Source organism: Mytilus trossulus, chromosome 2 (genome assembly GCF_036588685.1).
Source record: "Mytilus trossulus isolate FHL-02 chromosome 2, PNRI_Mtr1.1.1.hap1, whole genome shotgun sequence".
NCBI lineage: Eukaryota > Metazoa > Mollusca > Bivalvia > Mytilida > Mytilidae > Mytilus > Mytilus trossulus.
Genome location: NC_086374.1, coordinates 60,754,477 through 60,779,455, shown reverse-complemented (window position 1 = coordinate 60,779,455; position 24,979 = coordinate 60,754,477). Strand labels below are relative to the sequence as shown.

General features: G+C 31.6%; 2 protein-coding genes across 2 annotated transcripts in view; one reads left to right on the top strand and one right to left on the bottom strand.

Moving 5' to 3' along the window:
• The first annotated feature begins 2,726 nt into the window (after nucleotides 1–2,726).
• On the top strand, nucleotides 2,727–13,675 carry LOC134707699 (large ribosomal subunit protein bL17m-like). The gene is made up of 4 exons (XM_063567694.1): nucleotides 2,727–2,986; nucleotides 8,220–8,291; nucleotides 10,882–11,020; nucleotides 13,411–13,675. Exons 1-4 carry the CDS (start codon nucleotides 2,807–2,809, stop codon nucleotides 13,659–13,661), a joined length of 642 nt encoding a protein of 213 aa, XP_063423764.1. The 5' UTR covers nucleotides 2,727–2,806; the 3' UTR covers nucleotides 13,662–13,675.
• Nucleotides 13,676–18,581: 4,906 nt separating this feature from the next.
• Nucleotides 18,582–24,979, bottom strand: part of LOC134707694 (DNA (cytosine-5)-methyltransferase PliMCI-like) — a 49,359-nt gene continuing 42,961 nt past the window's right edge. Inside the window, exons 37-38 of the mRNA XM_063567685.1 lie at nucleotides 21,957–22,073; nucleotides 18,582–20,310 (exon numbers count right to left, since the gene is read on the bottom strand). Of these exons, the coding sequence (XP_063423755.1) occupies nucleotides 20,119–20,310; nucleotides 21,957–22,073 (309 nt within the window). The 3' untranslated portion in view covers nucleotides 18,582–20,118. The remainder of the gene's footprint in view (nucleotides 20,311–21,956; nucleotides 22,074–24,979) is intronic.

Sequence of the window (24,979 nt, the reverse complement as noted above, 5' to 3'; positions counted from 1 at the left end):
AGAAGTCCAGAATAAACAGAATTTGATTAACACCAACCGTAGACTTAAGTAGTTTTACAGTAGTTCTGAACCCCGCTTTTGATTGCTGAAAATTAATGTTAATCATTTGAAAATAGGTTTTGTTGAGCATCTGACAGATCCATCACAATAATATTGTCTATATGGACACTTAAATAAAATGTTGGAATCCAGTAGAGAGAAGGAAGTTCCAGTTCTTCATCATTGCTTGAAATTACAAAGGAACATGCTAATCGATCAACAAATGTTGCGATATTTTTTGTATGTGCCATGAGAGTAAATGTTGGGTTTTCTAGTGAAACTGTGAATTGTCTCTATTTTTTTTATTTGAATTCCCAATCATCCTACATTTGCAACTCAGCTTCCTACTAAACTTCTGTGTAGCGATTGCAATAAACAAGCCATGCAAACCGCACAAAATTGTAAACGAATTCTTTAACCAGTTTAACTCGAACAAAGAGGCAAATATACCAGAAACCAATCACATGTTTGAAAAACATAAAATCCTATGAAAAACTACTGCACTTATAAATACATCCTATTTTAACACAATACCAATTTCAATGTTAAGTTTAGTAACTTTTAAAACAATCACGACCAAAGAGAGTAAACCAAGAACAAGTGACACCATTACATACCCTGTGAAGAAAATCAAATTTCCAGGGATCTGATTTGGAAAGCAAACCCCGTCTTCATATCCTAGTGAAAATAGATCTGGTCAATATTTGGTAAAACAACATTCTGTTCAATCAACAATCCCTTTTTAGGCTCTTTTTCACGAAATTTTATTCTATGAACATTCAGTTTATCAGCAGCATTATACAGTTCGGTTTCTGACAACTCATCATTTATATTCTCGTTATGAAGTTAAAAAGTAGTACTAGTATTACTCATCGAATAAGCCTACTGCCCATTTCATTATTTTTTTTAAAACGCATAAATATATCTACCTTATGAAAATACAGTGTTTTTTAAACACCGTTAGCTGAGCAATAATTGTCATACTTTTGTCTCCGTTGACTTTGATCATTATCGTATTGATTTTAGTTGGACTAATTATTTCTATGGACCAGACTTAAATAGAGCCGACGGTAAAAAGACCTTCATCAGATAAAAAAATCTACTTTCAAGTCAAACCTAACCAGACGAATAACTGGGCCAACATATGCTTCTGTACAAGTTTCAGTTTCCTGATTCTGAAAACAGACAAGACAATGAATGATCTTACACATACATTTACGAAAAATGTTTTTTTTTTAAATGTTCATATATCAAGATTATAGGATAGACAAGTAAAGAAACAAAGAAGGAAATTACTTCGATGTTGGGTGTTGGGTGTGTACCAATGATATTGTTGCCTTTTTTTTTAAAACTAACTCTACCGTTTTTTATTGGGAACATATGCGTTATTTTTATCAAATTTGTAAATTTGTAATAAACCTTGAATTTGACTGAAACTTCAATTTGCAGACCTCCTTTCAAGAGTCAAATAGTTATCAAAGGTACTAGGATTATAATTTAGTACGCCAGACGCGCGTTTCGTCTTCATAAGACTCATCAGTGACGCTCATATCAAAATATTTATAAAGCCAAATAAGTACAAAGTTGAAGAGCATTGAGGATCCAAAATTCCAAAAAGTTGTGCCAAATACGGCTAAGGTAATCTATGCCTGGGATAAGAAAATCCTTAGTTTTTGAAAAATTCAAAATTTTGTAAACAAGGAAATTTATGAAAATGACCACATTATTGATATTCATGTCAACACCGAAGTGTTGACTACTGGGCTGGTGATACCCTCGGGGACGAAACGTCCACCTGCAGTGACATCGACCCAGTGGTGTAAATAGTTATCAAAGGTACCAGGATTATAATTTAGTACGCCAGACGCGCGTTTCGTCTTGTGCAGTCGTTTAAAAATTAAAGAGATAATGTTGCATGGTATCTTTCTACAGCACAGGCATTTGTCTCAGAAAAAAAATTCCTCAGAAAAAAAATTCCTATATAGAATCATATTCAAAACAGTGTGGTCCTGGCCATTGATTGACGACCCAAATTATCCCATTGACTGGGACAGATTAGGTGAACGTTTGTCGGTAACAACCACTGATCACTATGCACTTGTTAAAGACACTGAATCTGTGGGGTCACCAAAGGTTCTCAACAACTAAATAAAGCAATTCAAAAAACGAATCCGGTATAATACAATGTGTTGATTTATATCAATAATATAAATCAAAACATAGAGGTTATTCCTGAATAATTTTTCGAATTCTTTTATTATTAGAGGCGTTAAGAACCTTTGGTGACCCCACAGTTTAAATTCTATAATAAGTAAGAATTGAGCAATGGACGTTACAGACAAACGTTCACCTAAACTGTCCATGTCAATGGGATAATTTAGATCGTCAATCAATGGCCAGGACCACACTGTTTTGAATATGATTCTACTTTAATTAAGGTATGATAGGATTTTTTTTTCTGAGACAAGTGCCTGTGTTCTACAGTACTATCATTTATACAGTTTTATAAAAAAAAATTGTACATATATTTGCCGTCTTTTCGATCAAATTCACATTCAATGTTCCGTTTGAATTTGATTAGTAATTTGCTGCAAATCCAAATTAACCGACTCGATTCTTAATTTCGGGAAGAAGACACTACCCAGTACGGATTGTTTCACCAGAATTGTGTCCAAAACTAGTCAAACAGCGGTTCCCTGTTTAATTCTACAATTTATTTAGGTTATGACTTAACTTATGGATCCAGGTGAACAATAGATCTAGGAAAATGTCATTGAAAATTCCGTATTCGCAGACCGCTCGTAAATTCAGGGGAACCTTCGGAGTGGGAAGTGGACCCAGTGGACGAATTAAGCGTTTGAGAATGTGTGTTACAGGTCTTATACGACACGAAAGAATAGAATCAACGTTTGCACGATGTGATGAAACACGTGGATATGCAGAGAGAGTAAGTATAAATTATTTCAGTGTTCCTTCACTCAGCCAGGGACTTTCTATAGTATGCTTAGTAAAGAAAGTCCCTGACTCAGCTAGACGCAGACACACTTGAGTTAAAGTTCATCATAACTGTTGACAACTAAATCATAATGATTATTTACAAAAGGTGAAAGGCCTGGTAGCACCAAGTAGTCCAAATAATTATGACGTCTTGAAAGGCTATTATATTTTTTTTCTTTGATGCCTTAGGGTGCAATCAACAGTTTTTTCTATGACGTCATATTTTGAGGGACCATGTATAAGTGACCCTTAGTGGTGGACTGATTAATAAAGATACCTGTATAAAACTAGATATCACTGGAATCAGAATGTTCTCTAGTTTATAATGGAATTAAAAAAAGTGTACTTTTAATAGTATAACAAAGTTTTATCCAGAGAAATTGGGAAAAACATTGCCTAATTTAAGCTTAAAAAAACCTGAAATCAGGTCACGTGCACACCCTTGAAGACATGATACCTGCACATTTTTCATATAAATCAAAGTTGTATGAATTTCATAGATTTTTACCTGGTCTTTCAAAAAATTCATGCTTCAGGCTACGTTCGCCTGCTCCGAAAAGAGCTACAGTGGCTGCAAATAAGTTTTGAATTTTCACTGCCAAAAAAACAGACTGTTTACAGTGTTGTCTCCCCTCAAAACATGAAAATTTAATCTATTTTTTTAAATTATTTCAATCTGACATTCAACCTGTTTTAATTGAAGTTAATTAACATATCTTTACAACCAAATACAAAAAACATGATACTTTTTCACCAATTATGTTGATAAAAAGGGACTTCCCTATATGTCTATTTTTAGTTGGTGAATAACCCCTAGTTTTTTATACGAAACTGTTTATAGCACCCTTAAGGCAAAACCTTGTACATGTATGCGATATATAAAAAATTCTTAGCTTTTCTGAATCTGTACACTATACTGATTAAAATGATGTCTTACTTTAAGGATTGTGACAACAAATAGTGGAACTACAGCTCTTTTTTTATGTCACGCAGTAGTGGCATATTGGCCAGTGGCAACAGTTTAACTGGCAAATCCCAAACATTTCCTGTATCACATTTTCATCAGTTTTACAAAGAAAATAAATCATAAAATAGGGTTTCTTTTGAATAAATAGAATAAAAACTATGAAATAGGCATGAATAAAGTAACTTTAAATAGATTTTGTCCCTAGTACTATATGAACTAAGTTATAGCTGAGTTGAGAAAATATTGAAATAGTGTTTTTCTTAGGAATGGCATGGGTACCTTTTTGACTATAAAAAGTACCAAATATATATTATAATGAATAAACTTTATGTTACACTGATCAGGAGTAAAGGTCAAAGTAGAAAAAATCTACTCTTTTTATATGCAACTTTTGGTTCCAAATATATGAGAGATTGAATGAAAATATCATAACGTCGCAAAAAATTAAAAACCTTCAATATTCGCACAGAGTCTGGTTTTCTTATATCTGGTTGCTATGTACAAATCTGTAATATTTGCATTAAATATACCAAACTGATGCTTTTAAATTAATGTATACATGCCGAACAATATTTTTCAGAATTATTTTACTCCATTCGCAAACACATTTCTATGCTAAAACATCACTATATTTTATATTTGTCCCTTCTGGGTGCAATCAACAGTTTTTTTCTATGACGTCATATTTTGAGGGACCATAAATAAGTGAACCTTAGTGGTGGACTGATTAATAGAGATACCTGTATAAAACTAGATATCACTGGAATCAGAATGTTCTCTAGTTTATAATGGAATAAAAAAAAAAGTGTACTTTTAATAGTATAACAAAGTTTTATCCAGAGAAATTGGGAAAAACATTGCCTAATTTAAGCTTAAAAAACCTTAAATCAGGTCATGTGCACACCCCTGAAGACATGATACCTGCACATTTTTCATAATCAAAGTTGTATGAATTTCATAGATTTTTACCTGGTCTTTCAAAAAATTCATGCTCCGAAAAGAGCTACAGTGGCTGCAAATAAGTTTTGAATTTTCACTGCCAAAAAAACAGACTGTTTACAGTGTTGTCTCCCCTCAAAACATGAATATTTAATCTAATTTTTTAAATTATTTTAATCATTCAACCTGTTTTAATTGAAGTTAATTAACATATCTTTACAACCAAATACAACAACATGATACTTTTTCACCAATTATGTTGATAAAAAGGGACTTCCCTCTATGTCTATTTTTAGTTGGGGAATAACCCCTAGTTTTTTATACGAAACTGTTTATAGCACCCTTACTTCCACGTTATAATGCTGAAGCCACCAATGTAGGTTGGACTCTGAGAGCATATTTTGCTCTCAACTTTGAGACCAAATTTAGCCATCAAATTTTCATTGAAGGTTAAAAAAAATTGCAAATTTAAAAATTCTTACCTTTAAAGTGTTTGTTTGTGCAAAATAATTCCAATTAATCCCTACAGAAATAATAATATAAGTAACAATTCCATCCGAGGCGGGAACATGTCGACTGCATTTTTTAAAACGTTTGTCTGACTTCTTTTTAGGAGATTATAAAATATTTTTTAGACCAAACTCGGTAAAACCCAAATTTCCGGAACCCTTGTTTTACATTATCAGGAAATTCAGGTCAGTCAAAATGATCTGAGTTTGGTTCAAAAATTTATTTTATACTAAGAAAATGAAGCATCTTGAGGAAAAATCAGCTAAACGTTTTAATAAAGCAGTAAATTCCCTCTCAAAGTCCAACTGAACATATGAGTTTGGCGTTATGACGTTAATGTAAGGCGTCAAAGAAAAAAAATATAATAGCCTTTCAAGACGTCATAATTATTTGGACTAAGCACCAAGCTGCTTTAAAGATTGACCGAATAATCTGTCGTTCAAAAGCTTGTTTTTTTGGTTGGTGCTTTTGTCACCCCAAAAAAATAAAGATTTGAACGACAGATTCTTTGTTTATGACCCCAAACTAATCAACGATAACAACAGGTGTCATAATCTGTTGTTACAGCTAATCCTTTTAACGGATGGGTCATTTATGATCATCAACATTAATTGATTCAAATAGAATCGTCAGTCAGCATTTGTCTTTGTAGAAATGTTCATTCAACAATTTGGGCACAATTTGCAATGACAACTGTAGTTTCATGGAGAGAACGTAAAAGACAGGAAAGTCCAAAACCATTATCAACCTGTTAAAATTATCGTTTTACTTGTTTTCCATAAAATAAATAGCAAATTCAGACGTATTTGTCTTTTACTGCCCTCATTTTTGATACAAAAATAACAAAACCGACCGCCATTGTTGATCGATTTATCATATTTATATATATGATTTATATCAACATCATTGTGTCAATTATAAAAATCATTGCAATAAATTACTTTGCTCTTCGTGGGATAGAAATGTCTTATCTTATCTTATCTTATTTCGTACTGTTTATAATCCTCCAAAGACGGAGCACAGCCGAATAAAGAAAGATAACTCAATCTTATTTTTTCCTAGCATCAAGTTAACTACTAAAGATACATGTATGTATACATACTTCTGGCTTTATAATTTATATGTTTAGGTCTTTTGAGTTATGGGAAAGGTAAAGAGGGTCTAAGTAACAGAGTTGGTATGGTGGCTTGGTCATCTTTTTTTGGATTCTTTATTTTTAATTACCGGTATACAAATGTTCACTGTTCACTAATTCCTAACATTGTGCATTTACTGAGCACAGCTGTTTTGTGCTGTATTGTCTTTAACCACAGCAGAAGAAGAAAGGGGGTTTCCTATGTAAAGTGTGAACATAGAAACAGACAGAACAAGGACACCTTTCAAAACATACTGCATATAAGGCTTAACTGTGCCAAGCAATGCATGCTTTGAAAACTTGTGTGACAAGGTGTTTGACAAGTTTTTCAGCCCAAAAAGTAGAGAGATGTAGTTTTATATGGACTTATGATCTTGCTCTTGTATATAAATAACCAGTGATTTAATGAATAAACACAATGTTTGATTAATATCTTTATTAAAACATGCCCTTTTCATATTATCATATAACACATTAAATGCCCTTTTCAGGATAGGCAGCCTGCCCTTTTGAAATCCTAGCTGGAACACTGCATGGACAGAAGCTTGTTTATGATCATAAGACAGGATCGATCCAGATATAAATTTTTGTAAAAAAAATCCTGTTTATCCATATTTTACTAATTTAAAAATGGACTTAATTTTTCTTCCAGTTAGACCAACCTGGATTTTCTCCCAAACTTGAACAGAAGCTTGTTTATGATCTAAAGATACATGTAGTATCCAGAAGTTAATTTTGTAAAAAAAAATCCTGTTTATCAGAATTTTACTCATCAATGAACACTCTCTGTGGTTAAAGTTTTTAACTTTTAATAAATTTCTTAAATTGTCCTGGTTTTCTACCTTACTTGGATAGAAGATTTTTTTTGAAGAAAATTTTGTAAAAAAAAGTCTGTTTTTTTCCGTACATTGTATGTAACTTATATATATATGGACTAAGTTTTTCTTCCAGTTAACATTACATACAGTCTGCAGTTAAAGTTCTCTAAACATTTATTTGATTCATAAAGTAAGTGAAACACTGGGTTCTGTGGAACCTTACACATTTTTCTACACTTCTATTAAGATAAAATGATATTTCCAAAAGATATGCATGATATGTTTGTAATAAGTTTGTCACTTTTATCATTAAAAAAAAAATGTCTGATGCTCCTGACAGCCAACAAACATGCTGCCAAATCTAAAGGTATTTAACATAGGGGTAAAATGCAAGTATTGTATATTAAATTTGAAAATTGATTTATATCATGTATATAGAGGGGGGATAGGACCTTTATCTGGACTCAGGGATCAGGTGTTTTTGAGCTCAGGATTTCGGGATTGACCCTTTTGGAATCCGGGAATATCTTTATTCGAATTCGGGACCTCAGGATTTCATGTTTTTAAGCTCGGGATTTCAGGATCAGGACTCCTCCTATTCCCCCTCTATATAGATAGAAAAAAATTGTCAGTTATGAACATTAATGTTGGACACCTGCTATCATTTTTATTGTAATTATTGTTTTTTTTAACAGGGATATTTTGATATTTTTGGATTGGAATGGGCCATAATTATTATATTGATAAAATCCTCCAAACAGCGGAAGTTCCTGATTTAGTGAAAAATTTTCAAAATCATAAATTTATTTTACAGTTAATAAATATTGCTTCAAGACATGGTGATAAAGACCAGTATGCAATGGAAGTAGCAGACTACTGGTTACTTGTGAGTAGTAATATATATATATATATTTGTTTTATCATGTCTATTGCTATAGTTTTAGGTCATTATAATGAGTATATCATATATATGTTTATCTTATGTTTAGAAGTAAATACAGTATTTTTGCATGTTTGATAAATAGCCTGCTGTTTTATCAATATTGAGCAACTTTGATGCACACCCTTTATCGCATACCCTTTATCACACCCCTACTTTTCTTTTTCTTTTTTTTTTGCTTTTAATATAATGAAAAGGAAATCATTAGTGTCTTCTCACAAGGTTTGAACTTTGAACACATTTTTTTTGCAAATTAATGGAAGTAACATTGTTCACAAACATATTGTATGGATATTGTTAATTAAGCAGAACAGATTCAACAGCTGTATCAACAAGATTTACACAGGATACTAGAAACAAAAATAGATCAATTATTTTTATTCCGAGGTCATATTTCATGTATCATTTGATTAATTGAACCACTAATTCTTGATCAACAATTTCCAATGAACTTTACCTTCTAAAGGTTTTGATTTATTATAATGTAAAGGCAATCATTAGTGTCTGCTGAGACTTTACTCACAGAGTTAGAACGCAATTTCTTTCAAATTAGTGGAAATAACATTGTTCACAAACATATTGTATGGATATTGTTAAGCAGAACAGATTCAATCGCTGTATCAACAAGATTACCACAGGATGCTGGAAACAAAAAATGATCAATTATTTTATTTTGAAGTCATATTTCATGTATCATTAGATTAATTAAACCACCTGTGCTTGAACAATTAACGATAACATTGACAGTCTGCTAAAGGCGCATTTTGTATGTTTAGTTATTCTTATACTGTAGACATGATTTAATTCAAAATTATTCTGATGTTTTTATAGCGAACCCTATTGAACCTTTCTATAGATTCGCCTGCAAGTTACCTGTCCATTTAAACTTTTGGTAGTTCTATTGTCCCATCTAACAAATACAACAGGTATTGTTCTCTGTATAGTTTATTCACTCAGACCTTTAAATTTCTTCTAAGAGAAATATAGGGCATAGGACATTTGAGCGAAAAAGAAAAAAGCACATAGGGTCATTTGAGCGCCGACTTCATAGGACATTTGAGCGCCGGGATATTAACCTTACCTGAGTTTTCAGACAGGACATTTGAGCGAAATTTTCCCTGAAATACTGCCAGCAGGAAATTACGAGGGATTTTTATGTCAGAAGCCTGGGATATAAGTTCCAAGCCCGAACAGACTTGTAAATAATGCCGTTGCCGAGTTTTATGTTTTATGACAGTGCTTTGTTTTTAGTGCTTTGTTTACAATTAAAAGATGTTTTAATCTTTTTGTTGGTAAACTCCTGTTTTATGACTGTGCTTTGTTTTTAGTGCTTTGTTTTTTACAATTAAAATATGTTTTAATCTTTTTGTTGGTAAACTCCTCATTTAATGAACTATATTCGTAAGAAAATGTGGTATGATTGCCAATAAGACAATTCTCTATCCAAGACTTGTTTTCGCTCAAATGTCCTACGCTTATTCTTATTTTCGCTCAAATGTCCTAAAATTTAGGCGCTCAAATGTCCTATACTTTGGCGCTCAAACGTCCTTTTTTTTTCGCTCAAATGTCCTGTCAATGCGCTCAAATGTCCATTGCCGGAAATATATCACTCATTGATTAATCTACCTCAGTAGAAAATTTATCTGCTAAATTGATAGAAATTACATGTTTCACAGAAAAAAAAATGCCTGTGATTTCGTGTTTATTAAACATTTATAATATTTTTTTCAATATGTTCAAAATAAATAATAACTTAATCATAAACAGTTTGTTTTTAAAATAAAAAGTATTGTTCATATGAAAATTTGCATTTTTTAGTTTTTGTTTAGTTATAGAATACTTTTAAGAAGGCCTTAATATGTAAACATCAACATTTTTAGGTTTTTTTTATCAATTTTTTTTTGGAAATAGGAATAATGTTAATTTTTTTTAGGAATCAACTTTTATTAATGTTTGAATCAGTGTTTACATTCAACAGATTGAAAATATAATACATTCAAACTCATATACAGTTTTTTATAAATAGTACACATGTTATTTCCATCTAATTTAGCAGATAAAATTTTTACTCAGGTAAATTAATCAATGAGTGATATATTTCTCTTAGAAGAAATTTAAAGGTCCTGGTGAATAAACTATACAGAGAACAATACCTGTTGTATTTGTTAGATGGGACAATAGAACTGCCAAAAGTTTAAATGGACAGGTAACTTGCAGGTGAATCTATAGAAAGGTTCAATAGGGTTCGCTATAATATTGCAATAAAATGTCAATGGGATTTCGCAATTATTAGTATTGAAAGAATAAAAGCTCTTATATTAAGTTTGATGGTGTTTGTTTATTTTCAGCATTTCCTGGAATCAGAATAATAAATCTCACCCTTTTGTTCATTGTACATCAATTACAAATACACACAATATTTTTTTTTTTTAATTTTCAGTATACAAAATTCAGTATCAAATCTGCAAGAATTAATTTTGGTGTTTGTGCTTCCATTTTATGAACATGGTGAATGTCATGTATATTATTTTTTCAGGAAAAAGATTTAATTCACAAACTTTTCAAAGTCATAGTACCAAGATATGAGAACCAGAGGTATAGCTATACAAAGTTATACATGTTACCCAAGGAGCTACCAGGTTATGGCAAAGATATGGGAGTTCTTGAACTAAAAGGTACATTTGTAATTAGTAACAGACAGTCTGTATGTTACCATACGGGGCACACTGACTGATATTTGTCATCAGCTCATTAGTCATTGCTTTGCAGGGACCAACTCAGCCATCTTAAAATGGTGTCTGTGTTTTTCCAACCCAGGATAAAGGGTGGTTCTAACCATATGTCCCAATTCAAAAGCATTTATCTTAAAAAAAAAAAAGTGTTTTTCATCTTGCCAAGAATACCCCACCCCTTAATCCACCACTGCTTTGGTACTGACAAGATTTATAACATACTTTTTATTATTTTATGTTTTCTGGTCTGTGCTTCCATTCGTTTGTTTCGCTTAACTCTCCATCTTTGCCACTTCTGTTAAAATGTTTTGGTCAATGTAGTTTTTGATGGAGTCCAATCAACTTGAAACTTAGTATAGCATACATGTTCCCTATGATATTATCTTTCAAATTTTAATGTCAAATTTAGAGTTTTTAGACCAATTTCACGGTCCACTGAACATAGTTAATGATAGTGCAAGAGGGGCATTCATGTACTATGGACACATTCTTGTTTTAATGAGTGCTGCGAAACTAAGGTTTAAACACCCTCATGCATTCTAACCTTAGATGATCCTTGCTATTCTTTTAGTCATATACAATGTTCATGTAGCCCCTCATGTATTGAGTTATTTACACATTCTGGGATTTCAAATTCTGGAGTGTCAGCATCATGTGGAAGTAAAATTCAGAATAGTACTTCTGTTGCACAAAATTTGTTGTATTCATTTTGATCACATTATAAGGATAAACTAAATACCAAAAAAAATAAAAAATTGACAGAAAATTATATTTTCAACCATTATAAACACCTGACACCTCTTGTAAAGTTGCACAATTCAAGACAATCAACACCAAACAACACCAAACAACATATGGTCAAAGTAGCTTAATTTTGGACATTTTCAAATGTAGCGGGATATAATCAGTTATTAATCTTTTATCTTGAGATGGTCATGAGTTTGACTGCCCCTCTGGTATCTTTCGACCCTCTTTCATACCAGTATGAATTTATTTTTTACTTCTGACTCATTATAAAAGGCATTTTTTTAATTAAAAAAATGTTTTCTATAAATATGAGTTATTTCCCTTTAACATAATTGTCTTTCAACCTATAAATATGAGTTATTTCCCTTTAACATAATTGTCTTTCAACCTATAAATATCACATGAATCAGTTAGAATCAAACTTGACAGATGTTCCATTAGAAGTATTTTTAATAAAAAAAAAAATTTTTTGGTGCTGATTAGATATTCATAATGATTGCCAGTGGAAGTCAAAAGTCAAAATTTCTACTTAACAAGAGTTGGAGTCATCAATAGGTTGAATTCAAACTAAATTGAGAAATTTTATTTTATTTAAAAAAACAGAATTAGACAATGTGAAATGCAATTAAGCCCCATATGAAAATAATGAGATGTGGTATGATTGCCAATGAGACAACTATCCACCAAAGGTTATTTTAAAATGAAATATTGACCTGTCCATAGAAGTTGTCAACTAAAAATTTAGTTTTTCAATTAGAAATTTTCAAAATTTCCATATACAATGTCATTGTTAAATAAGAATTTCTTGCCATATTATCCATGAAAATAAGTACCCCATGCATAATAGTATAAAATATACTATTTTCTGCTCTTTGGTAAGATTGTTTTCTCTTTGACCTATTCTCTAATTCTATTTTCAATTTTATTTCATTGCATATTATGAAGTTCTAACATGAACACAACATGTTCCAAAAATGAAATTCATGAATTAAATTGATATTTCAATGTAGATCTTCTATGGTCAACAAAGTGATACCCAAAAGCTTGTAAAAATTGGGATTATTGTCAAATAGTAGACAAATACTCGTGTTAAGTTTTGCATTGGCACAAATGTTTCCTTCACCAATTAAGCCAAAAATATGAAATAAAAAGGATGTGTGAAATAATAATGCAAAACAAAATAAAACAGGTGTTTCCGCTAACCCTTCCTACCCTAATTTTTTTTGCCTACCATAACACTTTGTGCCATTTTGGAACAAGCACTGTTAAAGTAAGACTGATTCACTTGTAGTAACCAACTAAAATATGTTTATAAAATAAAATATTGCCTACCTACCTACCATATTTTTTTACAGCACTTTATTATTTTTGGCCTAAGTTACACAAAACATAAAAATAAGGAGAACTTACTGGAAAGTTTTACACAATGAACTTAATAAGGGAAATAATATACACCTGTTGTCAATAAAAATTAAAAATATATAATTTTTTACTATGGGACACCTTTTACTAGCATCTATTTGTATTTAATTCTTTTAATTCATATATTTTCAGTTTGGTTACAAATATATTTTATTCTCTTTCAGATAACCCATGGCCTCAGGTTGTTCCAAAGCAAAGAGAGACAAAATATTTCCTCACAAATATGTTAGTTGATGAACTACGGAAGGAACATCACAGAACAAAAAGATCACCATTTGTAAACAAAATATTAGAGACCTCAGCCGATAATATAGACATTGATTCAATACAAAATCAGTACATACTAGACAATCTTGTAGACAATGATGAAGGAAAGACAAAAAATGATCAATCGCATGAAAATAAAAATGACTGATAGTGTTTATTTAATACCTCTTCCTATCTTTGATTGGTCAGATAATTTTCTATGAAACATCTAATTAACCGACACAAACTTGAAATTACAAGTGATCTAATGCAGGACTTGAAGATATTTACAGTGAAACCTGGCTAAACAGAATTCGGCATAAACCAAACATTTTCTAAAGCACCTTCATATCAAATTGTATGCGTTATGAACCTGATAAAACTGAACAAAATATTAAGTTTGGAAGAGGTTTCGTTTAAACCGGTTTCACTGTATACAAAGAGGCTTAAACTAAGAAAAAACAGTGTTTTAGCTCACTTGGCCCTGTCAGTTTAATATTACCATCTTTTGAGGTCTGTAATCTTATAGGTTTGATGGCAAAATACCAGTTTACATTATAGTTATTTCCTTTCAAAAATGAGAAATGACTGGTTTTTGAAATACAGACTCTTGCCTGCATTTCTTGTATCCAGATACCTTATGTTACAAAGTTTCTGTCTGTCATATATGCAAATGCTTTTCTCCTCATTTTCCTGGTTCAGCAACTGCTTGAAATGTCATGTGAATTTCTCAGTTAAAAACCTTTTCATTTGACGCATCTTTTTAACCTTTTACATAACACGTACGACTCGTTTTGTCGTTGCTGCAAAGCAGCCATACCAGTAATGGGTTCATGACTTCTGAATTTGACAGTGTCCGTGAAAAATAAGCTCCACATGATTTTTAACTCCCATAACAATTCCAAAAATAGCAAGAAAACTACATTGGGACCTTTGTGATAGCTATTGGTCGTTCTCGACTAAGGGAAAGGGAGGGGGCATGAGGGCTTGGCCTTTGAAGTGTTACAAACGGCTATTATTGAAAATATATATACTTCTTTATAGTATTTATATAAATATAATTTAAATAAGCAATGAATTAGCATGTTCACCTATCCTTATGTGGAGGGATGAAAAAGTTTCGATCACGCTAAACTGTACTTTGTAGAAACAGTTTATGATGGTGAAAGTTCCTCCATCATGCAATTTTCATCCATGGAGATCCCTGAGTTGTGAGTAATAGGATTACCATATTTGGTATATGGGTGGGTTCTTTGCAACATATACATGTCCATGGGACAGGGTTCACATGTCCTTGATCTCATTTCAAATACTATAAGCAGTTGGTCAACTATATGTTGTGTATGGAAAGACTGTAATGTGTACAGTCTGCCAGTTATCATCTAACCTTGACCTCAATTTCATGGTTCATTGGTTGATGTGAAGTTTTAGTGTTTTGGTTTATGGAAAGGTTGTAAGGTTTAGATGTCTGTCTGGTGGTTTCATCTGAACTCAACCTCATTTTCATGTTTTTGTCTGTTTTTTATTCCCCTACCGACTTCAGTTTTCCACTTTTTTATGTCCCATTTATGGGCATTATGTTTTTTAGTCTGTGCGTATGTCCCTTTAGTTCATCTCTCAGTTCGTTATTGCGTCCATCTGTCCCGCTTCAAGTTAAAGATTTCGGTTGAGGTAGTTCTTGATGAAGTTGAAGTCCAATCTACTTAAAACTTAGTACACATGTTCCCTATGTTATGATCTTTCTAATTTTAATGCCAAATTAGAGATTTTCTCACATTTTTACGGTCCATTGAACATAGAAAATAATAGTGCAGATGGGGCAGTCGTGTACTTAGGACACTTTCTTATTTCTTCATGCTTGAAGATAGATTTTATATTTGGTATATTAAATTATCATGACAAGTAACATATCAAGTTCAAATTTTGTTCTGGTGGAATGATTTTGTGCAGAGTTTTGTCTTATGACTTCACTCAAATAATCAGTTTTCTTCAGTTTATTTTGTCATGCTTAAAGATATTGGCCTTATATTTGTTAAAAAGTTTACAACATTTACAGGTTAGAGATCAATTTCAAATTTTGTTCCAATACAATGAATTTTTAATTGGCACCGACTTTCAACCTAATATCAATGGTCAGTAAAGCAGGCGAGACATTTCACCATGTGAAAGCATTGAAAGGTGTTAAAGCATTGGTAACTTATTTTTTTCAGAAAATGTTATGATATCCTTTTTCATTGGTTTTTATTGTCGAGCCTGCAACTTTTGTTGCAGAAAGCTCGACATAGGGTAAGTGATCTTACGGCGGCAGCCTTAGCTTACTTTTTAAAAGCTTTGTATTTTAGAAGGTGGAAGACCTGGATGCTTCATACTTTGTATATAGATGACTCATGTTACGAAGTTTCCGTCAGTCACCTGTCAAATGTCCTTGACCTCATTTTCATGGTTCAGTGACCACTTGAAAAAAAAGTTCAGATTTTTTGTAATGTTGAATTCTCTCTTATTATAAGTACTAGGATATTTATATTTGGTATGTGCATACGGTGCAAGGTCTTCATGCCTGTCAGACAGTTTTCACTTGACCTCGACCTCATTTCATGGATCAGTGAACAAGGTTAAGTTTTGGTGGTCAAGTCCATATCTCAGATACTATAAGCAATAGGGCCAGTATATTTGGTGTATGGAAGGACTAAGGTGTACATGTCCAACTGGCAGATGTCATCTGACCTTGACCTCATTTTCATGGTTCAGTGGTTATAGTTAAGTTTTTGTGTTTTGGTCTTTTTTTCTCATACTTTATGCAATAGATCTACTTTATTTATTGTATGAAATGATTGTAAGGTGAACATGTCTAGTGGGCAGATGTCATCTGACCTTGACCTCATTTTCATGGTTGAATGGTAAAAGTTATGTTTTGGAGTTTTGGACTATTTATCTAATACTATGTCAACTATATTTGGTGTATGGAAATATTTTATGATCTATGTCAGTCGCACAGGTTTTATTTGACCTCGACCTCATTTTCACGGTTCATTGCTCAGTGTAAGTTTTTGTGTTTTGGTCTATTTTTCTTAAACTATAAGTAATAGGTCAACTATATTTGTTGTATGGAAGCATTGTTAGCTGTTCATGTCTGCTTGGCATGGTTCATCTGACCTTGACCTCATTTTCATGGTTCATTGGTCTTTGTTTAGTTACCTTGGTTAATGTTAAGTTTATGTGACAGTTTTTAATAAAGCTTTATACTTAGGACTATCAACATAATATCAATGATAAGTAAATAAGGCGATTTGTACATATTTTTTTATCACAAGGGGTGTCTTTTTCTGTACAACCAAATAACTCAATGACTGATTTTTTTTTCAAGAAGAAATTTAAAAACCTTTATACAGTTGATTTCAAGGCCAAGGTAATTTCTTTGGTTAGCTTGCGTGCTAGCTGAACTGTGAAGTCATTATTAAGTAAGGTATACTACCCTGATTTTGAAGTAGTCTATATATAACTAGTCCTACAGGCAGATGGATTGGTTATCTGTCGGACTACTCTACCCTTAAAAGAGGGTAGTTATGCCTACACACTCAATGAAATTGGCTGTAAAGCTAAATGTTATGCTAACTTTACAAATATTGTATAAAGAGATATAAGAAGCAAATGAGACAACTCTCCCTCTGAGCCACAATTTATAAAAGTAAACCATTATGGGTCAAATTAATGACCTTCAACACAACCTTGGCTCACATCGTACATCTAGCTATAAAGGGCCCAAAAAATGACTAGTGTCAAACCAGTGAAAAAGAAAAACTAACGGTCTAACCTATATAAAAACAAGAAACACTTGTTAACTACATCAACAGTCAGTGAACATCAGTTTCAGACTTTTGACAGGTGTCAACGTTTTTATAGGCACCAACCTTGACCAACTTGAAACAATAGTGCTGAGGTCCAAAATTGAAAATTAAAACGTCACAATGTTGCTATGGTGGGCAGCATTATAAATAGCAACTGAAAGAGAAAATAAGAATATATGGAAGTAAACTATTAAAATAAATAAACACTGTGAAGTTTTAATTTTTTCAACCCAATTTTGTACCTCAGTATGAGTTTATGTATGGTTTTCTATCTTGGTATATAGCCACCAAAACCTGTCCATCTCAATGAACTTCTGGAACATTCCTTGAAGAGTTGTTGTTACAGGACGTTCTACATTATATGTTTTTATTGTAACAACTTTAAATACCTGTGGTATCCACTTTATGGAACCTACTGACAGAAGATTAACAAAGCATTGATTGACTTGTATTTAATTTATTTGGTGAATGCCAATGCCAATACAACTGCATACCAAATATGATTAACCAACCACTTGTGGTTCACCATTAACAAAACCTGATCACAAACTAATACATTGTTGATGCTGCCACTTGGGAAACAGCATACCTATGTCTCACTTTTGGACTCCGTAAAGGCGAGAGTAAGAACCTTTAGACACAGTTTTAACCTATTAAAATGTTGATAATGACAATGACAGAATGCTGATCACTGTCTCACTGCTGCCATATAATATAGAAGACTCTACAACAAGGTAAGTAAATACATCCATTTCTGTAATGATGTTAGGTTTGATTCAGAGGAATTAAGTTTGAAAAGTCTTATAGTTGTTAATGTTTGTGTCATTTTGGTCTTTTGTGGATAATAGTCTCATTTGCAATAATACCAAATCTTCTTTTTTATATTTAATGAATGCAATTTGACATCTACAAGCATTCTGTGAGCATTGCATTGCAATACATAGTCCCCTACCAATTAAAAATTTATTGTATTAAAACTTGATTTATTATTTGTCATGGTAGAACTTATATAACAATTATCAAGTCAATATTTTCAAGCATGACAAAAAGTGTTGAAACTCCTCACATATCTTTTCATCAACTGAAGACATTTTTTTTAATAATTCAGAGCTGTATCAAGCTTAAATATTGTGTCCATACGTGTGCCAACTTTTCAGGGTTCAACCTCTGCGGTCGTATAAAGCTGCGCCCTGCAGAGCATCTGGTCTTATCCTGGTAAGCTAAATATTATAGAAGTACAAGTGTGCTTTGAATAAATATTTAATGTTCTATGACGATTTTCACATAATGTTTTAATCTATATATACAATTACTTTACAAAAGAAAAACATTATTTTTGTTTTAGTGTGATTTCATTTATACAAATTAGTCTGCATAACTGTAGTAGCTACTATTTAGTTCTTTAATACACATCTACATGCTGGTATATTTAACAACTATTTATAAATCTTGAATGTATTATACAACATATTGATCTATTTGGTTGATAGATTGTTGCTTACAGCATCCAGTAACTTGATTCTTTTGCTCTGAATTTATAGTGATTTCATTCAGCAAAAGGTTTTAAATCCTTCATAACAGTGTTCTCCCATGAATTTTCAAATAGCACCAAAGAAATTAGCAAAGCACTGGCTTTCCAAAAAAAAAAATAGCACCATGGCCCCTATACCATCTTCATTAAATCATCAAAGATAACACCAGGGTACCAAGGTGCTTTAAGGCCCTTGGGAGAACACTCCATGATCAGATTTGTAATTTTTGTAATACAGTAGCATAGGAAATGATGTAAGGAGACCAGTTTTTTTCTAATTGATAATACTCATTCATTTCCTAAATAAGAATATTTATATTAGCACTGTTCATACATTTTTAAAGTACAAGAAAAACTGCAAATTTACTAAATGAAGGATGCACAAAACTTGTAGAATAAATTAAAGGAAAATGTAACTAAAGTTATCCTTTCATTAAACTTATGCTATAATTTCATGATCATGAATACATTTTGAAGGTAATAATAATTTAAGAATTACATTGTTTCAATCAATTTATGAAAATAATTTCCAAATGAATCTTTACAGAAAAGAGATAACTCTTGTATAGCACTAAATATTTTGGCACCTTATGAAACGAAACTGTAACATATTTCATTTACATACATCTTTAAATAACACAATCAATTATAACATACAATGTATAATAATAAAAATATTGTATACATTACAAATAGAATTATTGTACATAATCTTTGAATGTTCTATTACAAAAAAAATCATAAACAATGACCTCTTTAAAAATTTCAAATAACTTAATTATATTTATAGCATCATGTTAAATTTAATAACGATATATTAGGTAGTCACCTTAATTCTATTTTGTAACATGATTTCTGCAACATCACCTTAATCTTTCATATTCCAATATTGAATACAAATCTTTGGATTTGCTTTAAATATTCAGGCTATAAGATCATTGCTAATTTGCATATTTCCATTAACAATTTATATGATTCATATAAATATATATTCCTGAATGCACCACATCCAACCAATATCTAAAATACATTTGTAACAATTCATAGGAGTCATATCAATATCTATTCCATAATGTCTTACATCTAACCAATATTAACATCAATTCATATCAATATCTACCCAGAATGCACCACACCTAACCAATATTAACAATTCATATCAATATCTACCCAGAATGCACCACATCTAACCAATATTAACAACAATTCATATCAATATCTATCCCAGAATGCATCACATCCAACCAATATTAACATTTAGATGAACCAGCTTTGACAGGTGATTCTTCAATTTTAGGTTCAACTTCCATCCCTTCTTCTCCTTCTTCTTTCACAATTTCTTCCTCCTCTTGTTTTGGCTCTTTCAGTGCTTTCCATTCAAGACTTTTCTTTAGTTCTAAACCAATAGCCCTTCCCATTGGAGGTGGTACAGCATTTCCAACCTATTCATATATTAAGACAGCTTTATTTGAATAACACATACAATGTCTGCACAAAAAATAGCACCAATGCTAACCTTTTTATGCCCCATTTATAGGCATTATGTTTTCTGGTCTGTGCCTCTGTTTGTCCAGTCGTCCCCTCTTCTGTATGTTCGTCCGTCTGTCCTGCTTCAGGTTAAAGTTTTTGGTTGAGGTGTTTTTGATGAAGTTGAAGTCCAATCAAATTGAAACTTAGTACACATGTTCCCTATGATAGGATCTTTCTAATTTTTTATATATATATTTTAAAGACAGTTTCATTTTATTTATATATACATTGTCTGCAAAAAATGGCACCAATGCAACCCTTTTTATATATAAAGTTGAATAATACATAAATTGTTTGCAATTTGGCACCAATTAATGTTTTTCAGTAATACACATTGGAAAATAATGTGTAAATTAGTTATAAATTATTTATAAATAAGTAAAATCACTGTGAGCTATTTTTGACCTTAAACAGTAACGAAAATCTTTGTAAAATATCAATGTGTACTTCAATCTAAACATAACTGTTGTTTTAAGAAATGATTGCGGGACAGACAGACAAACAAATGGACCCACAGACCAGAAGACATAATGCTCAAAAATTGGGCATAATAAAACTTAATACCGAAGTGACAGGGATATAGATATAAAGTCAACACCTAAATAATATGGATTTAGGATGTTTAAATACACAATTCAGACTGCTGGTTTTTCACGTTTGCATTTTTTCATGTCTTGACATTTTATAACTGACTATATAGTATGGGTTTTTTGAATGCTGTATAGTGTCCTTTAGATGCATATTAGGTTCAAGGACACAGTTATCGTCCTTTGGTTTTAGTTGTCTACAAATATAGTCCCTAGTGTAAACAGTGTATAACTTGCATTTTTTATTTGATACACTTTCCCAATTTATTTCTTGATATTAAATGCATGAAATATTAAGTAGGGGGATGTAATTACATGTTTAAAAAATTTAAGTGCTGAATCTTTATCTTTAAAAGTAGTGATTTGGTCCAGTTCAAAAAGGTCAAATTTTATCACGTCTGAAGCTGTCAAACTGAATTTTACACCCCCTTAACACAGAATTGTCAATATTTTGAGTTAGAGCTGGTAGAAGTTTCTATAATTTTGATATTATTTGTCTTACTGGTAGTGCACTACACTGTAAAAATCTTTTTGAGAAAGAGCAGGTGCGATTTTTTTAATTTGAATTTATTGTCTAAAAGAAATGCACTACGAAATAACTGTGTTCTCGGGCCATACATCCACATCATTAAGACTCGATTGCCAAGTTGCCTCAGTGGCAGCATTACCACATATTCCTATTATATATGGCCATCTCACATTAAAACGGTGAATCAGATATAGTAAAGCTGACAAAGATTGTGTGATTACTATGGTGATCCAAAGACTAGTCTGCAGGCCCCTTACAATTTTTTACTCATTTAAGAAGTCATAAGGTCATTTTGATGTCCACAAATTGTCAAAGTCTTCTCATGGCAAAATAGCTGATAAATAATAAGTTGCATCACTCATTTTTTAAACAAATTCTGCGGCATAATTTACTCACCAAAAAAATATTGCAGTTTTTTCTTATTAAATAATACTTAAAATACCTGTCTATGTCTGTCAAGTATGGTTCCAAAGAATCTATATGTGTCTGGAAATCCCTGAGATCTGGCACATTCTCGTACACTTACAACTCTGTGCTGTTCTGGATGTAACACACGACCCTGAAGATTAGTATTATATAATTAGTCATAAAAGTCTCTAAAAATAATGTTGATACTCAGTAAATAACATTAACACAGCCTATGGAAACTTTGTGCTAAAAGTTAAAATGTTTTCAAAGTATTTGGCAACATCTTTTCAATTTGGAATCTTTAACCCAATTGTTGTTATTAATTTTTTATTAAATAAAAAAAAAGTATTGGGCATATAAGCAATAATATCATGAATAAATATGTGGGTTGCAGATAGTCTAATCATAATGTCCTAAAGGTCATTTGATTGCGATTAATTACAAAATGTATTTCCTGGCCAGTTACATGAAAGAAATATACTTAAAGAAACTTTTCACATAAATGTATGGAATAGCATAGACAAATCTTTCAAATAATGTAAATGTAAGAGAGTTCAATATCTACTCTTTCAATTCATAATCATATAGACTAACTTATATTAAAATATTTTTTTCCAGTTTCTTTTTTGTATCCACTATATATTTTTTTTCATTCCTTTCTACTTTTCAATCTGACAGTAATTTTTCAATTTTTTTTTTGTAAACTTTATTATTTTCAAAAATGAAAACTTATTAATCAAATTTAAACTATCCAATCAGCTGTGAATTTAATAAGCATCACTAATTAATAATTGGTAAAATTTACCAATTCTCCAATCAAATTATCAAATTTTGACCCAAGCTTAATTAACAAGCAAATAATGAGTCACACCCATGACTCAAAATGTTAGACAGAATGTCACAAATCTCACTTATTTATCTTGTCAACATCATCTCTATGTCAGAACAGGAGCAAATCATTTCATAAATAAATATATAAAAACACAATGTTCAAACTCAAAGATATCAAAAGCTTAAATAAGATAATTTTAACATTAATTTCAACAGCAATAATTCACAATGGACAAATATGAATCCACTTTAGCTTTGGTAGACTTTGAACAGATGGATTTTGAGGACTTTTCTTCTGGGTACGAATCAACACCATCCGACACAGAATCATCAAAACCAGCACGAATTTCACATCATACCAACCAGATACCAGTAAACAGAGATCCAGTTAAAATCAAAGAAAAAATGATTTACAGAAATATTCAAGCTCTGACAGAACACTTGAAGACCATATCATCAATACCAGAACTTTGTGATGTTACATTTGAAGTTGGCACAGAAAAGGTGAAAGTTCATGGGGTCAAGGCAATTCTTGGTACAAGAAGCAGAGTACTCTATAATCTCATTTTAAAGAAACAGAAGGAAGCTGAATTTCAGAGTAATGTTGACAAAAAAGGCAAAAAAAAGAAAAACACTGTGAAATTTAATAAAGTTGCCATAATTGTGAAGAGGTATGAACCAGAGGACTTCAGAAAGATAATACAGTTCATACACAGTGGTTCAGTAGATATCAATTGTACATCTCTAACTGGACTTTTATGTGGTGCATCACAGTTTGGTTTGGATGACCTTGAAAGAGCATGCTCGGAATTTGTTAGAAATTTGATTAAATCAGGGACTGTTTCAAAGTTGATTCCATCAGCTAAAAGATACAGCCACCACAAGGCTGGACAAAGACTTATGGAGAAGATAATAAGCTGTACACAGCAAAGTGTTGATCTATGACTTAAATAATACAGTATAAATTGTTAAGTTTAAAACTAGTGCTATTATGTTATGTCAATGTCATGTAAATTTGACAAAATAAATGTTATAAAATATGAAAAATCCATTATATTTTCTTTCTTTCTATATTCCCTTCATCCTCTGTTCATAAAAGTAAAAACTAGATATCATTGAAATGGGAGCCATCTCTGTGGGCCCCGCTGTCAATAACGTGGGGTAAATAAGTTGTAATGAAGCATTATTTGAAGTTATTACATAGTCTCACGTGTGATTTTAATCTAAGATTTTAAGTTAAAACTGATAAATATTCTCAACTTACTTTCATAGTATAATAGTGATATGACTGCATGATGTGAACTCATTGTTGACTACTCTAAGGTGACTTCTGGATATATGGATTGATATTTGAACAAAATGTTTAAGTGCTGCCCAATTGATATTTGTCACATATTTTTAGAATTATGCCTTCAATATATTGTAGCGGGTCAATTGGCGAAAAGGGGCAGAAACACATACACCGAAAAAACTTTGGATATAAAATCCCGACGTATTACATCAAAACCTCTGGCAACACCCTAACAGTGAACTGAAAGAAGGGGTTCTTGATACTGACAGCAAACAATTCATATTTAAAGTTGCAAATACTTTATTTCTGACAAAAGTATATATATATAGCATAACAATAACATAACAGTGGCATATATTTGAGATTACAATTTTAGTCAAGCTCAAGACCAATAAGAAAAACAACTTGCAAATTTATCAATAATAAGTACACCTTTAAGTGAATTTCCAGACAACTATTGCCTAGGGTATCTTTTCAAAGGTTGATCAAAAATACTAAAACTACTCATAAAGAGTATAACTACTGCAACATTAACTGCTATGATGTTCTCTCGTTTGTTGAGAATAAGAGCAGATATGGACAAAAATATTATAAGTACTCATGTATCCAAGTACATCTGACCTCACAGAACAAAATAATGGGTATTTATGTATTATACTGGGACGTAATTCATGAAAATAAATATTATAATTATAAGAACTAGAATTTTGCTTAAACAGTGTAATTGCTTCCACAGGCTAACACTATAGTCTAGATTTCCAAACTTGGTTATTACAAAGTTTACTTATGGGCAATTATGTGACTTATTGAAGCTTTTAATGATGGCAAGAGTTTAGTAGAGACTTTGTATTAGCTTCCTTTCACTAAAAACCTAAGTCTCCAAGTTTATGATAGCGTTTAGTAAAGACTTTGTATTAGCTTCCTTTTACTAAAAA

Coding starts and splice junctions, on each gene's coding strand:
- LOC134707699 (XM_063567694.1), top strand. CDS start 2,807: ATGTCATTGAAAATTCCGTATTCGCAGACCGCTCGTAAATTCAGGGGA. Junction 2,987..8,219: donor CACGTGGATATGCAGAGAGA/GTAAGTATAAAT, acceptor TTTATTTTACAG/TTAATAAATATTGCTTCAAG. Junction 8,292..10,881: donor TAGCAGACTACTGGTTACTT/GTGAGTAGTAAT, acceptor TTATTTTTTCAG/GAAAAAGATTTAATTCACAA.